The 14,796-nt window shown below is 43.0% G+C and overlaps 1 protein-coding gene across 1 annotated transcript; it reads right to left on the bottom strand.

Annotated features, from left to right (window-relative positions):
* Nucleotides 1-2,929: 2,929 nt before the first annotated feature.
* LOC141103171 (thiosulfate sulfurtransferase-like) lies at nucleotides 2,930-13,792 on the bottom strand. The gene is made up of 2 exons (XM_073592489.1): nucleotides 13,123-13,792; nucleotides 2,930-5,050 (listed from the first exon to the last, which is right to left on the bottom strand). The coding sequence occupies exons 1-2, from the start codon at nucleotides 13,712-13,714 to the stop codon at nucleotides 4,755-4,757; spliced, it is 888 nt and encodes a 295-aa protein (XP_073448590.1). The 5' UTR covers nucleotides 13,715-13,792; the 3' UTR covers nucleotides 2,930-4,754.
* Between the last annotated feature and the right edge of the window lie 1,004 nt (nucleotides 13,793-14,796).

The following is a 14,796-nucleotide window of genomic DNA, read 5'->3' as shown; positions in this document are numbered from 1 at the left end:
CAATGACAGAGGCACAATATCAAAAATGTCCAGAGGTTCTTAGTTCTTAAAAATAAAACAATTATTTTAATTTAATATTATTTTCCATTCAAAATATACACAAGCCTATATAGTTCACAAGAAATTGTTTAAGCCCAACTGACCCTAGGTTCACACTTGTGCAGGTTTGCAGCCCGTGTTTGTGTGGGCACAACAGCCCATTCTTTTAAATGGGCTGCTGTGCTTGCGTTTTATGCAAAAAACAGGTGCTTGCAATTTTTTAAAAATGCGGCCGCAGAGAAATTGTATGGTGCAAAAGCACCAATGCGATTTCCCTACAGCACCTGCGCTCGCAAACACGAGTTAAGATGCATGGGAATGAATGGCAGCCCCAAGCTTCTCTAACAAGCATTGTGTTTTGGCTGCAGGTGGGTACGGATTGGGTTGCCATCTATCCGGGATTCACCCGGACAGTTCGGGTTTGGAATTATGCGTCCAGGTTTCAGATTGCCTGAAACCCAGACACATTATTCAGTCTGGACTATGGCTTCCCAGTAGGGTTGCTGGTTGCAGTTGGCTAAGCTGAGAGTGTCTGTTACACTCTCTTTCACACTGCGCAAAGCCAGGACTAACAATTCCCCCTCCCACAAAAACACACAGACGGGAGAGGAGAGAGGCCTTAATATGCACCTCTCTCTCCAGCCCCTACCCCCCCCGTGTCTGCCCACACTTCAATCTCTGGTGCTGTGCCTCAGGAAAGGATAGTGGGGGCTGGAAATTGGAAGTCCAGCAGCCTCAGATACATCTGGATGAGAAGTGCTGACTGCCAAGGGGTGAGTGAGCTCACCATCCATCCCTGTCTGTGACTGAAGTCTTCTCCTTCTCTCTCCTGCCTCTGAGTGAGTACACTAAGGTAAATCAGAGTTCTCAGAGCGCCCCTTACATCAGAGTTCCCCTTTACACCAGAGGCCACAGTGTTCCCCCTTACATCAGAGTGCTCAGTGTTCCCCTTTAAATCAGGGTTCCCAGAGTCCTCCCTTACAGTAAAAGGGAACTCTGCGAGTTCAGATGTAAAAGGGGAACTCTGTGGACTCTGATGTAAAGGGGGACTCTTGTTATTAATGTCATATGATTAGAAATGTTATTTAATAGCAAAATAGATGTATAGTTTATACTATAAAAAAAAAAATTGCTGTGCGCCGCTAAAGTGTTCGGGTTTGATTTGAAGAAAAGGTGGCAACCCTAGTTATGGATGCGGGAACAGCTGTGATTCCCACAACCCACAGTGTAAACCTAGCCTGAACCTCTATTTTTAATCAGCTAAATACATTCCAGGTCTATCAAAACAAAAGGTGTGTTAAAAGTCTTCACACTGAATGTGACTTTGAAGACGTGCTACTTCACTTGAAGTAGCACAATTTCAAAGCTGAGATTTTAGGTGAGACTTGCCTGACATCTGTGCAACTTCATACGCCGATATCTATGCAAGTCGCATCCGAAATCGCAAAAAATAGTGCAGGAACCTTTTTTTCAAATCAGTGCAGCGCTGCAATGTTGGAGTTGCACCAATTTGAACAGTTCCATTGCCAACAATAGGCATAGCTTCCAACTGTCCCTGATTTCGAGGGACTGTCCCTGATTTGGAGCAATGTTCCTTTATCCCTCTTTCCCCTTCATTTGCCCTTCATTTTGTTCTGATCTATACAGATGTATATAAAATGCACTTTTTATCTTTCAAAAAGTGTTTTCCAGTGCTCAACCTTTCATCTGATTTCTAAATTGCTGCATATGTAAAATTCCAAAAGCCAATAAAAAGCAATAGTAGTGTTAAAAAAGCACTTGTGGGTTTAAGCAATCTTGTTTTTTTTTTTTTTGTACAATTCTCCTTTAAGGGGGCGTGGCAAGGGGTGTGTCTTATGTTTGCATACTTTTGCTGATAGGTGTCCCTCATTCCCATCTCCAAAAGTAGGGAGGTATGCAATAGGGGCAACTTGTCATGTAATTTGGAACTGTCAAATTGCATGACAAGTCGCACCAGTGTGAATGGGGGCATAATGTTCTCCTTACTCATCCTTACTATAGAATTGCCCCCACTGGACTGCCTTGTCTAGTGTGGCTGTCTCTGCATAAACATCGGTGTTTCAATGAAACAGTCCAGCACATGCATCAAAATAAGTACAGAAGTTAAATTATCTTCTATGGAGATTTCTTGTATGCAGACCAAGCATGCACAAACTTGCTTCAGAGACAGGCTACTGTTTACATGGAGTGTAAGGTTACATTCACACCAGCTATTAAGGCTGGTATGAAATGTAGTGGCAGAAATCTTTTGTTCCCAGCTGTGGATGAGATTGGCTAGGTACAGCCTCCGGCTCCCTTCACTATAATGACAGGTCGCTGGTGACCGCAGCTATTTGTGGCTCTCCGCACAGCCAGTGATTATTTGTAGTGACCGCTGCTGGTAGCCCCTGCTGTACGATCATTAGAAAACATGCAGATTATTGATCTGGGGATTCCACTCTTTTGGACAAGCCCAAGAAGCCATTGGGGTTGATTTACTACAACTGGAGAGTGCAAAATCTGGTGCAGCTCTTCACAGAAACCAATCAGCTTCCAGTTATTTTTTTGTCAAAGCTTAAAGGGTTTATTAACCCATATACATAAGTCCATGCCAGCCCTCTATTAGAGGCTGGCATAGCACACTATTTCATTCGTTTTAAAAAACGAGCATTGTAAATATCTAATATCAGCTGTCTTCAGGCGGTCCCATCACTCGCGGACGTTTTCCAGCTACGACACATGTCTTCTGAAGGAGGGGCCATGATCTCCCTCTGACGTCAGCGATCACGTGGCCACTCTGCTCCTCCGCAGAAGCAATGTATCATAGCTGTAAAGCAGCCGCGAGTCACATGACCGGCCTGAAGACAGCTGATATTAGGTATTTACAGTGCTCGTTTTTTTAAACAAATGACATAGTGTGCTATGCCAGTCTCTAATATAGAGGCTAGCAGTGAAAATGTAGCAAATTTTTTTCACAAGAATAGCGGCGGGGGGTCGGGGCTGGGCCAGAGACATACACAGAGGGGACTGACAGGCAGGAAGGAAGGGGGAGAGAGGAGAGCGGAGCAGGGCAGCCTATCACAGAGGGAGGCACTTTGACCACGGTGATCAAGGGGTGATCAAGGCGGCGCTGCCCTGTTATCGTGGTCTGATTAGATAGGGCATACAGGAAGTAGTAGGTTTAGGGGTTTCTTTTTACAGTTTAGAGGGGGGCAGATTACATAGCACAAGCACTGTGCTGTGTAATCTGCTTTAAGGGACCAGAATCTGCATTTTTTGGGGGGATTAACAAAAGTTTTAATTCAACAAGCTGAAGTTAAAAGCACAGCTGCACCAGATTTTGCACTCGCCAGCTTCAGTAAATAAACCCCAAAGTATCACACATCCATACCAACCCTACAAGATGTTGTTTAGGCTCCATTCACACTTGTATGACTGTAAAGCTGCGTGACTTTGGAGTGCAACTTTGGTTGTAACTTGTCCCTCTGCAAAGTCAGACCCACTGTTGTATGTAAAACATTCAGGTATGACTTTCATGCAACGTTTAAGGCCCCTTTTACACGGGTGCCTCCATTCTGCGGGATCTGCTTGCTCAGCGGGGCATCTCTCCACTAATCTCTGTTGAGCAGGAAGATGGCAGGTATGTCACCTCTCACTGTGCAGAGCAGAGATGGACAGAGTCCCGCTCTCCTCTATGGGGAGATCAGATGGAAATAAACCGCTTGTTTGTTTTCATCCGATCTGATCCACCAGGCGGATGGAAAATAGGACCTTCATCCGTCTGGTTTTGGTGGAGAGGATCGGATTGGATAGCAGCGGGTGTCAGTGGACATGTCACCACTGACATCGCCGCTCCCTAGGGCTGAATGGAGCGTCTGATCAGGTCCGCCTGAAAAACTGACAGGGGCCTAAGGCTGCTTTTACACTGACATGCTTTACAAGCCCTATAGCGCTAAAAATAGCGCCTGCAAAGAGCCTCTCCTCTCACTCCAATGTGAAAGCCTGAGTGCTTCACACTGGAGCTGTGCACTGGCAGGATGCTAAAAAAAGTCCTGCAAGCATCTTTGAGGCACTGTGTATACACCGCTCCTAAAACGCCCCTGCCCATTGAAAGCTCTTTGTGGGCGCTCTTAACCCTTTTTCGTGTGTTAGCGGGGGGGTTAAAAGCATCCCGCTAGCGGCCAAAAAGCGCCGCAAAAACTACGGTAAAGCGTCGCTAAAAATAGCGCCACTTTACCGCCGACGCCCCAATGTGAAAGTAGCCTAAGCTTTAACATTAAAGTCTATGGCCCTCAAGTTGCATGAAAGTCAGACCAAAGTAGTGCATAAACTACCATGAAGTCGTTGTGACTTCAACTTGCACCTATATTAATGGTGATCATAGGAAAACATGGGCTATGACTTGTCATGTGACTTGCAAAAGTCACATGACAAGTTGCACAAGTGTGAATGGGGTCTTAAACAGAGATAGCTTCTTCTAAGGTAACTCCTTCTGTTGGGGCCAAGGAGGTTAATTAGAAACTTTTGACTCATTGTCTTTTGTTTTGGTAAAAAATAGAAGAATTGGTTTAGCCTTGCATAGCGAACAGCCCTAAACTTCCACCTACAATTAAAAAGTATGACTTGACTCCTCTGCAGCTGGCCATCCCTTTGTTACACAGCTTCTAGTGAACAAGAAATGCCATGATTCCTCAGATAGTCAGATAGACTCCAAGCTATTTGTCATTTTTCCAGACAGTGATTTTTTGTTCTGGCTTGGCCCGATGGAACCATTCATACCATGAACCATCATAGATGGCAGTATCTTCCTTGCCCAGAATGTAGGAAGCTAAGGCCAGCTGACATGCTGTTACACCACGCCGACAAGTAATTGTAAGGGGCTTCTTCAGATCTATTCCTTTATCCTGAAAAAGGCACTGCATCTCATCAGGTGACTTCTCAAATCCTTCTTCTGTCAAAAAGCTGGTGAATGGGAGGTTTAAGGAGTCTGGGATGTGTCCAGGGAAAATTTCTGTAAATTCAACGAAACAAATTATTAGAAACATGAACAAAATAATAAAACCTGTAATCATAGTCTTATCCTTTATTATTTCCTCCTATTATTATTTTTTTATTATTTGTATTGGTTTATTGACATTACAGGCTAAATCTATCACAGTTCTTCATTTTGTAATAGAACTAGTATTTAACAATGTCTCCAGCCCACAACTCTGGACAATATGGCTTCCATAGTGAGGTATTAAACCCAAAAACAAACATTTAATATATTTCAGCTTATCATTTTTTAGGTGTGATAGCTGCATTCATTTTCTTTTTTGCGCTTTCTCTCTTCTGTTTTTCACCTGCTGATTCAGCCAGTAATTCTGTTGTTTTTTTTAAAAGAACAAGCTCTCCAGCAGAATGTTTTAATTACAACGATAAGACAAACCATTTACCACTGGCAGGGGTGCTTACAATGATTAGTTTTATATTTTTATGTAAAACCTTTTATTCCAAAAGTGAAAAACTGTTTGCTGTAACTGCTTATAACGTGTTAGCTGGAGTTTGGCTTCAATTTGTTAGTGTATCCAAATCTGCTAGTACATCTAGCACTTCCCTCCTCCCAGACTGACAATCAGTGGTGGCCCATCCATTAGGGGCACACCACCACCACAGTGCTCTGCACCCCCCCAAACCATGCATCCGGCCCCCTTATCTACATACAGGACGCCGGACCATGGATTCCAATGGGGGGGGGGGTTTGAAGCACGTGATTAGAGCCAGAGGCTATAACAGGCTTCTAAAAAGGGTGGGCTCGGGGTGCAGAGCACTGTGGTGGTTTACACAAATCCCCTCACCCTATTCTTTTTGTGGTGCCCCCCAGCTCATATGATACCGCAGTTTCCAGGGCAGCTTCCCCTCCTGCCCACCCCTTGTCCCAGCCATGAGTTGTTGTTTGTGGTACAAAGTCTTGAGTCTGGTTCCAGAGCCCTCAACAGGTTCTGAGCAAAGAGGCACTGCCAGAAGACAGGCAAAGTAGTTTCTTCATGGATGATGCAAAAGGGGCAGTGCCTCTATCTGCTCAGATTTCTGGAATGAATTAATATCCTCAAAGGTAATCCTTGGATTGCCCTCCATGGCAGATCATTGTGCCTGTTGGTGAGTTTATTCCTCCAGACCACCTTGCAAGTGGCTAGAGGTAGGCCCAGTACAGATTCTACAGTGTCCTTGTCTCTAATCAACTTGAAACTCTTTGGTTTCCACAAGTCGGACTTACTCCAAGACAGCCAATCACAGTGGTCTCATGATGAGGTAGTCTTTTCTGCCCTGCAGGTGTAAAGACCCGGTTAGGCAGACCATACAGGAAGAGAACAGACAGTGTTGACAGGGGAATACCAGTCATTGTATTCTCCCATGGGGGGGGGGGGCGAGGGAAGCTGTTCCTGTCGGTAGAAGACAGTGATTATTGCTAGCAGCTAAACTAGCCACTACCTGCCCATGCATGGTTCGAATCTCGGCCAGTTCAGCAGGAACCAGCCAAGATTTAAACCATCTATGGCTGGCCTTAAAGGAAACCTGGGTTTTGCGTGAACGGGTTAAAGGAAAAGTGTTGAATAGTCAAAATAAATATTCTGGATCACACTGGAGGATGAACTTTAGACTCTCTATTGGGTATTTGCTTTGTTTTTACAAAGGGTGTGTAGTAGGCTAGAACTAGTCTTTGGAAGTAGTAGCTCACAAAAATTCACATTATGCAAAAATAATTTAACCCATACTTCTCTTTTAACACACAGGAGTGTGAGCACAAGGACTTTGATTATCTTTCCCTTTTTTCTCTTTATTTATTTACAGGGACTTTAATTAAATAAGAGTTTTTTTCAAACAGGTACATATGTTGTATTGGTAGATGGGCTTATATATGGTTGTGTGACGTGAGTAATCTACAGCTTCCTTAACAGTAAAACAAAATACAAAACGATCTATCTATATGTATGAATGAGAAAAAAGAGGGGTTGAATTGCGCTATAAAAGATTGGCGATCGTATACATCATCACCAAACCAAATAATTAAAACTAAGTGAAAGGATCCCCTTTAGTGCATTAAACATGAAATTCAAAACACATATCAAATTAATAATCAAATCAAAAAATGAAAGATAAATAAGAGTCCATATACAAAAAAATGGATCACCCAAGTGATATAAAAAAATATATGAAAGAAACTCAAAAAAGTTCCAAAAGACATGAATTCTTGCTATGAGAAGAAAAGAGTGCTTGTTCCACCACTGTAAAATGAGACTGGCCGCTTACCAGAAACTCATGATCCCCCGTTACAGAGGATCAGAGAAAGCTGTTTATGAATACTGATTCGAACAGACATCAGCCCATAACCAACATCACTTTTATCTGATGAGCAGGAACACATAATACATATTATGTGTTCCTGCTCATCAGATAAAAGTGATGTGTGCTGGTGGCTATGGGCTGATGTCTGAGTACCTGTCAGTGTGAATATCCCTAGCATGGTTCCAAAGTCCCTGATGTCTCATCTCGGTACAAGGCTTCTGGTCCATTGGTCGTGGTTCGAATCAGTATTCACAAACAGCTTTCTCTGATCCTCTGTAACGGGGGATCATGAGTTTCTGGTAAGCGGCCAGTCTCATTTACGGTGGTGGAACAAGCACTCTTTTCTTCTCATAGCAAGAATTCATGTCTTTTGGAACTTTTTTGAGTTTCTTTCATATATTTTTTTATATCACTTGGGTGATCCATTTTTTTTTATATGGACACTTATTTATTTTTCATTTTTTGATTTGATTATTAATTTGATATGTGTTTTGAATTTCATGTTTAATGCACCAAAGGGGATCCTTTCACTTAGTTTTAATTATTTGGTTTGGTGATGATGTATATGATCGCCAATCTTTTATAGCGCGATTCAACCCCTCTTTTTTCTCATTTAACTTTTACTATGTTTGTGTTATATAGATGAATCGCAGCTGCAATTATTATTTTTTGTGTATTTCACCGTAGCGCAGTTTTCCCCCCTTTTTTTCTATCTATATGTATCCCTACACTAAAACTCAGTCTTCCCCAACTGAACCCTTGATATCCAACCTTATAACAAGCTCTTTAACCGCTTCAGCACCGGAAAATTTTACCCCCTTCCTGACCAGAGCACTTTTTGCGATATGGCACTGCGTCGCTTTAACTGACAATTGCGCAGTCGTGTGACATTGCACCCAAACAAAATTGATGTCCTTTTTTTCCCACAAATAGAGCTTTCTTTTGGTGGTATTTGATCACCTCTGCGATTTTTATTTTTTGCGCTATAAACAAAAAAAGAGCGACAATTTAAAAAAAAAAAAAACGCAATATTTTTTAATTTTTGCTATAATAAATATCCCCCCAAAATATATATACATTTTTTTTCCTCAGTTTAGGCTGATACGTATTCTTCTACATATTTTTGGTAAAATCGATAAATGTATATTGATTGGTTTGCGCAAAAGTTATAGTGTCTACAAAATAGGGGATAGTTTTATGGCATTTTTATTATTAATTTTTTTTTATTAGTAATGGCAGCGATCTGCGATTTGTTATCGTGACTGCAACATTATGGAGGACACATCGGACACTTTTGACACATTTTTGGGACCATTGTCATTTATACAGCGATCAGTGCTATAAAAATGCACTGATTACTGTGTAAATGACACTGGCAGGGAAGGGGTTAACCACTAGGGGGCGATGAAGGGGTTAAGTGTGTCCTTGGGAGTGATTCTATCTGTGGGGGGGATGGGCTACAAATCACATGACAGTGATCACTGCTCCTGATGACAGGGAGCAGGAATCTTTGTCATGTCACTAGGCAGAACGGGGAAATGCCTTGTTTACATAGGCACTTCCCTGTTCTGCGGCTCTGTGACACGATCGGCAGGAGACCAGCGGACATCGAGTCCGCCGGTCCCGCTGGCATTGTCACGCTGTACGTGGCGTGCGCCCGCTAACCCCGCCAATTAAAGGGGACATACAGGTACGGCCATTTGCCCACCGCTGCCATTGTGCCGGTGTATATCGACGTGCAGAGGTCAGCAAGTGGTTAAGAAAAGCAGGTGTAATACCAATCACTAAAATGAAAATAAATAAAAATAATAGTCTTTTTCTTTTTTTTTTTAATATGCAGCTTTTAGTACAATAAATCCTACTATGAAAATTCTTGTTCAGACACTGAAAGTAACACCACTCTATCCCTGTCTCCCAGTTGTCCTGCATTATCACTGTGTCACATGCGCTTGCAGTGGGGACTTTAAAGTGATTGTAAAGTCTTTTTTCAATAAAAATAACAAATATGTTATACTTACCTGCTCTGTGAGTGGATTTGCACAGAGCAGCCCAGATCCTCCTCTTCTCGGTCCCCTCCCTCCTGTCGAGTTTCCACACAGCAAGCAGCTTGCTATGGGGGCACCTGAGCTGAGCCACAGCTCCCTGTGTCCATTCAGACACTGAGCCACGACACAGCCCCTCCTCTTTACCCTGATTGGCTGACTGACTTTGATTGACAGCAGTGGGTGCCAATGGCGCCGCTGCCGTGTCTCAGCCAATCAGGAGAGAGCGTCTCTGATGGCCGAGACACTCGTTGACATCTCTGGACAGAGATGGGTCTCAGGTAAGTATTAGGGGGTACTGGGGAAGCTGCTAAACACAGAAGGTGTTTTAGCTTAATGCATAGTATCCATTAAGGTTAAAAAATCTTCTGACTTTACAACTCCTTTAAGTGGCTGTGCCAGCACACATTGTGCAAGCATGTTCTACAGTTTTCATTATCAAGAAGTTGCTCCTGTGCAATGAAATTAGGCTCAGCTCACACTATTGCAAGTCATGTTCTTTGTGTAGGCAGCCTATTCTTTTCAAGTACGGCTAAAGAAGTCCCTGACCCTTTTATTGAGACCCGTCGCACTGAGCTGCATAGAGCTGTGGCACAATACAGTACAAAAATGCAATACCTTTGCTGGCACCCCCGCACTTCTGCAAATGTGCCGTGCATTTTCTTGCAGGTTGGGAACGTGTGCCATTTCACACACATTCTGAACCTAAGTTTAGTGCCTAGAAAAGAGTTTGCAGGAGATCAGTAGCACTGGGATAGAAAAGGGATGTTATAGGGGAGAACAGTACAGAGTTTAAAAAAAAAAAAGGCATTTCTTTATAATACAGCGTTCTTAGGAAATGTGATGCAATTCAGTTATGGTTTAGGTCTACTTTAACCCTTATGCCGCGTACACACGAGCGGACTTTACGGCAGACTTTGTCTGGCGGACTTTTCAACGGACTTTACGGCGGACTCTCCGAATGAACGGACTTGCCTACACACAATCAACCAAAATCCGATGGATTTGTACGTGATGACGTACGACCGGACTAAAACAAGGAAGTTCATAGCCAGTAGCCAATAGCTGCCCTAGCGTCGGTTTTTGTCCGTCGGACTAGCATACAGACGAGCGGACTTTTCGTCCGGACTCGAGTCCGTCGGACAGATATGAAACATGTTTCAAATCTAAGTCCGCCAAACTTTTGAGAAAGTCCGCTGGAGCCCACACACGATCAAATTGTCTGACGAAATCCGGTATGCCGGACCAAGTATGCTGTAAAGTCCAATTGTGTGTGCGCGGCATTAGAGCTTGTTTCACACATCTGCACTGGATAAATGCCAGTGACCGCTATGGCACAAAGAAAATAATTGTTTTCTATGTACCCTGTTCCCACTGCAATGCAGACCGGAGATGTGTTTCAGTGAGCTGCAGTAAAATGCAGACATGCTGCATTTTACCATTTTACCGCATCGCACATGTAGGCACAGTCACTGTAGAGCAGTGTAACACACCACTCTGCTGTGCAGAAACATGCATAAAGTGTCACTTTGTGCACTTCAAATTAAGTTTAAAAAAAGAAAAAATAGTGCAAGCTGCTGCTAACAAAGCAAATAAAATATTGGCATGCATTAAAAAGGGGATTAATTCCAGAGGTAAAACGATAATTCTCCTGCTCTACAAGACTCTGGTCCGGCCGCACCTAGAGTATGCTGTCCGGTTCTGGGCACCAGTCCTCAGGAAGGATGTACTGGAAATGGAGCGAGTACAAAGAAGGGCAACAAAGCTAATAAATGGTCTGGAGGATAGTAGTTATGAGGAAAGGTGGCGAGCACTGAACTTATTCTCTCTGGAGAAGAGACATTTGAGAGGGGAAATTATTTCAATATACAAATACCGTACTGGTGACCCCACAATAGGGATAAAACTTTTTCGCAGAAGGGAGTTTAACAAGACACGTGGCCACTCATTAAAATGAAAAGAAATTAGGTTTAACCTTAAACTCCGTAGAGGGTTCTTTACTATAAGAGCGGCAAGGATGTGGAATTCCCTTCCACAGGCGGTGGTCTCAGCGGGGAGCATCGATAGTTTCAAGAAACTATTAGATAAGCACCTGAATGACCACACCATACAGGGATATATAATGGAATACTGACATATAAACACACACACACTAGAGTTCTCTGTGGAAGATCTCCCCACTATTCCTGCTTTAGTGATAACCCAAAATGTGGGATTTACTTTCACTTTTAATGAAAATGGTAAACGGGACAAATAGGGATGGTGAATCTTCCTAGTGGGGACACAGACAGCAATAAAAACCTGTATAAAAAGGGGTTTTTATCCTTGGGGTGGTCTATAAAGTAGGCACCCCAGGGATAGAATAGACAGCTACTTTTGGTCAGAAAGGGCTCTGTACACAGTTGTATAATAAAAAGTTTGTATCAAATTTTATTATGGTGATATTCACCTGAATCATTGATTTAAAAAACAGTAATGTTACTTTTCATTAAAGTTGATAAATTCATATCCTGACCGTATGTTATTCTAAGGAAATGATACCTTGAGTAAAACTACACTGACACATTAACAATGTTGCAGGTGACTGACATTTAGACAGACAATACTTACATATAACAATCAACAAAAAACATATATTGCAGGCGCCTGAAGTAGTTCACTCCTGTTTCAGCAGTCCCAGTAGGCTAATTGCCTCTGTATTGTTTATTTTAAATAAATCATTTATGGATCAAATCCAAATATACAAACTGTCACGGGAGTGCTGAGCAGAAGTGATTTCCCGGGGACATACTATATTTAATGTTCGCTAGAATGGCCAGGGTTTTGTAATGGGGGCGGGGGGCGGTAAAAAAACAAAAAAGCAAAAAGTGAAATTGAAAGGTCTTGGTTAGTGCTGAATCCTCAAAGTTTAATTGGAGGAGTCTTCTTTAAAATGATCCTTCATGGAAGCGAGGGGCAGTAATTGAAGCGGTGATAGAGTAAGGGTGAGGCTGAATTGCCTTGTTCTGTGCTAATTTTCAAACGATTTGCTAGGAAGTCCTTTTAAAGCCGATCCATAAGTGGTGGAATATAAGTATATGGCAAATTACTTTGAATTCACATCACTTCAATTAGCTGATTAAATAGATAGCCGTGTTAGGCATTGCCCTTCATATGAATATTCAATGGCAATAAGAGCATTTGATCATAAGACCCTTGCCTCTCTAATCATTTTAGGCTTTTAGCACAGCCCACAGCTTAAACAGGTTGATGTTATATATATGTCAGTCAGATTTGCAAGACACGGGACGCTGTGGATAAAGTGAAAAAAATATATATTTTGGTTACTTTAACTAAAAAGAAAGTTTGCCTTTAGTTCTACTTTAATATAGACAAAATAGCATACTCCAATCCACCTTACCTCCTCCTGGTTCAGGCTCTGTCCCAGTGTAGCCTACTTTATAGACCACCCCAAGGATAAAAACCCCTTTTTATACATGTATTTGCAATTGGCTACGGTCAGAACCTCTTATTTAGAGGAGAGGCGGTGAACACTTTGTATTATGATTAAGAGAGTGTGAATGACTTTATGGTCACTTCAGCAGCTTTGCAGTTTCTAGCAATAAAAACCTGACAGGTGTTCTAATCCCCCTCCACTCTATCCAAAACTAAAAAGAAAGTTTGCCTTTAGTTCTACTTTAATATAGACAAAATAGCATACTCCAATCCACCTTACCTCCTCCTGGTTCAGGCTCTGTCCCAGTGTACCGTCCTTCAGAACGCGAGTCCACCAGCTGGAACTGTTTGCTGTCTAGATTCCTTTGTATGTCTTCGAATGTTTTTACCAGAGAAGAATTCAGCACAGCTTTATAAGTCTCTGGCTGTGGTTTTACTACTTCAGATGTTACTGGATGTCCTTGCTTCTCCCAGTTCCTGAACCCTCCGTTCAGAACAAACACATTCTTATGACCAAAGGCCTTAAACATCCACCAGACCCTTGCGGCATAGTAAATGCCCACTTGATCAGCATCGTACACCACAACGTGGCTAGCATTATTGATGCCAAGATTGCCCACATATTTTGCAAAAGCAGATTCACTGGGTAGCATCATTTCATAGGGAGACGTCTGGTCCTTACATTCATCTATATCAAAGTATAATGCTCCTGGTATGTGCTTTTCTACATACTCCTCACGTCCATTCCTAATTGGTGGGTAGTAGAACGATGCATCCAGTACACGCAGAGCTGGGCCTGGTTGACCTGTTTTCAGGGCGCCAGCTAGCCAGTTTATTGACACCAGAGCCCGGGATAGAAGTTGCTGAGACATGCTGGCAGACCTGTGTAGGCAGCAATGTGTTTTTTGCTTTTCAAAGCATACAGATTATACGAGAGGCTGGCCACGCCACGCCACTCCTGGATCATTTCCAATGGGCTGAAACTCTAGTAACTCTTTTTTAACTCCTCTGATTGCTGGAGGAAACAGCAACACAGAAAACCGTTTGTCTCAACTAGTCAGAATTGAGAAATAATGCCACGTGACATTTCAAATCCAATTTTTTTTTTTTTTTTACTGTTTCACTGTTACATGCTGTACATAACGCTGGTACACATTTGGGGCAGGTTGAATGTCACAGAAGAAAAAAATGAAACTTTTGAACCTTAAGGAGGAGAACTGGTTATAAATAGATATATTCACACAAAAACCTGGAGAAGGCCTACAGATGTGTAGCGCAGGTAGATTTGCAATCTACCGCATGTTATGTAAATTTAGTAAATCGTGCGTTTGGAAGGTTAAAAGTTCGCCTCTGTTCCAGCTTGGCTGACGTTGTGGGTGTTTCCGTGCTGACCGGTGGGTGTTGCTGTTACCACTGGTCAGGGTTGGAAAGGCAACGTGTTGAAGCGAATAGATGCTCCTCTGTCCCGGAGGCACGCTCGGTGGAGGTGGTCCTCCGAGTTGCATTCTGGGCGAGGGTATTTATGGGACAGACGCCATATTTTGGGGTTCGTTTTACAGCCACCTGCTGGCCCTCCTGGCCGACAGGTATGCGTTAAGGAGCTACCTCGTGGTCCTCCGATCGGGAGGCCCACGATACCACCGTGGCCGAGGAATGGTCCTGAGCTGTCGGTCCTGTGTGACGAAGCTGGACAGCCGAGGAGATCCCAGGGGAGGACCCATCTTGGAGAGATCACGCCGCATGCTGGTCTATAGAGGGGCCTGGTGACTCGGTTGGAGGACGTATCCAAAAGTAACTATACAGCATAGTGTTACCGGCTCGGCTTAAAGGTTCAAGCACTGTGACTGACTTTCACTACAGCAAATCTATACATCCTGTGGCAGAGGATTGTACGGATTTTATTCCCAAACAAGTCTGTGGCAGAGACTTTGATTCGTGCTGCGTCCTGGCTGCT

Source organism: Aquarana catesbeiana, linkage group LG07 (genome assembly GCF_042186555.1).
Source record: "Aquarana catesbeiana isolate 2022-GZ linkage group LG07, ASM4218655v1, whole genome shotgun sequence".
NCBI classification, from domain to species: Eukaryota; Metazoa; Chordata; class Amphibia; order Anura; family Ranidae; genus Aquarana; species Aquarana catesbeiana.
This window is presented reverse-complemented; position numbering and strand designations above follow the sequence as displayed.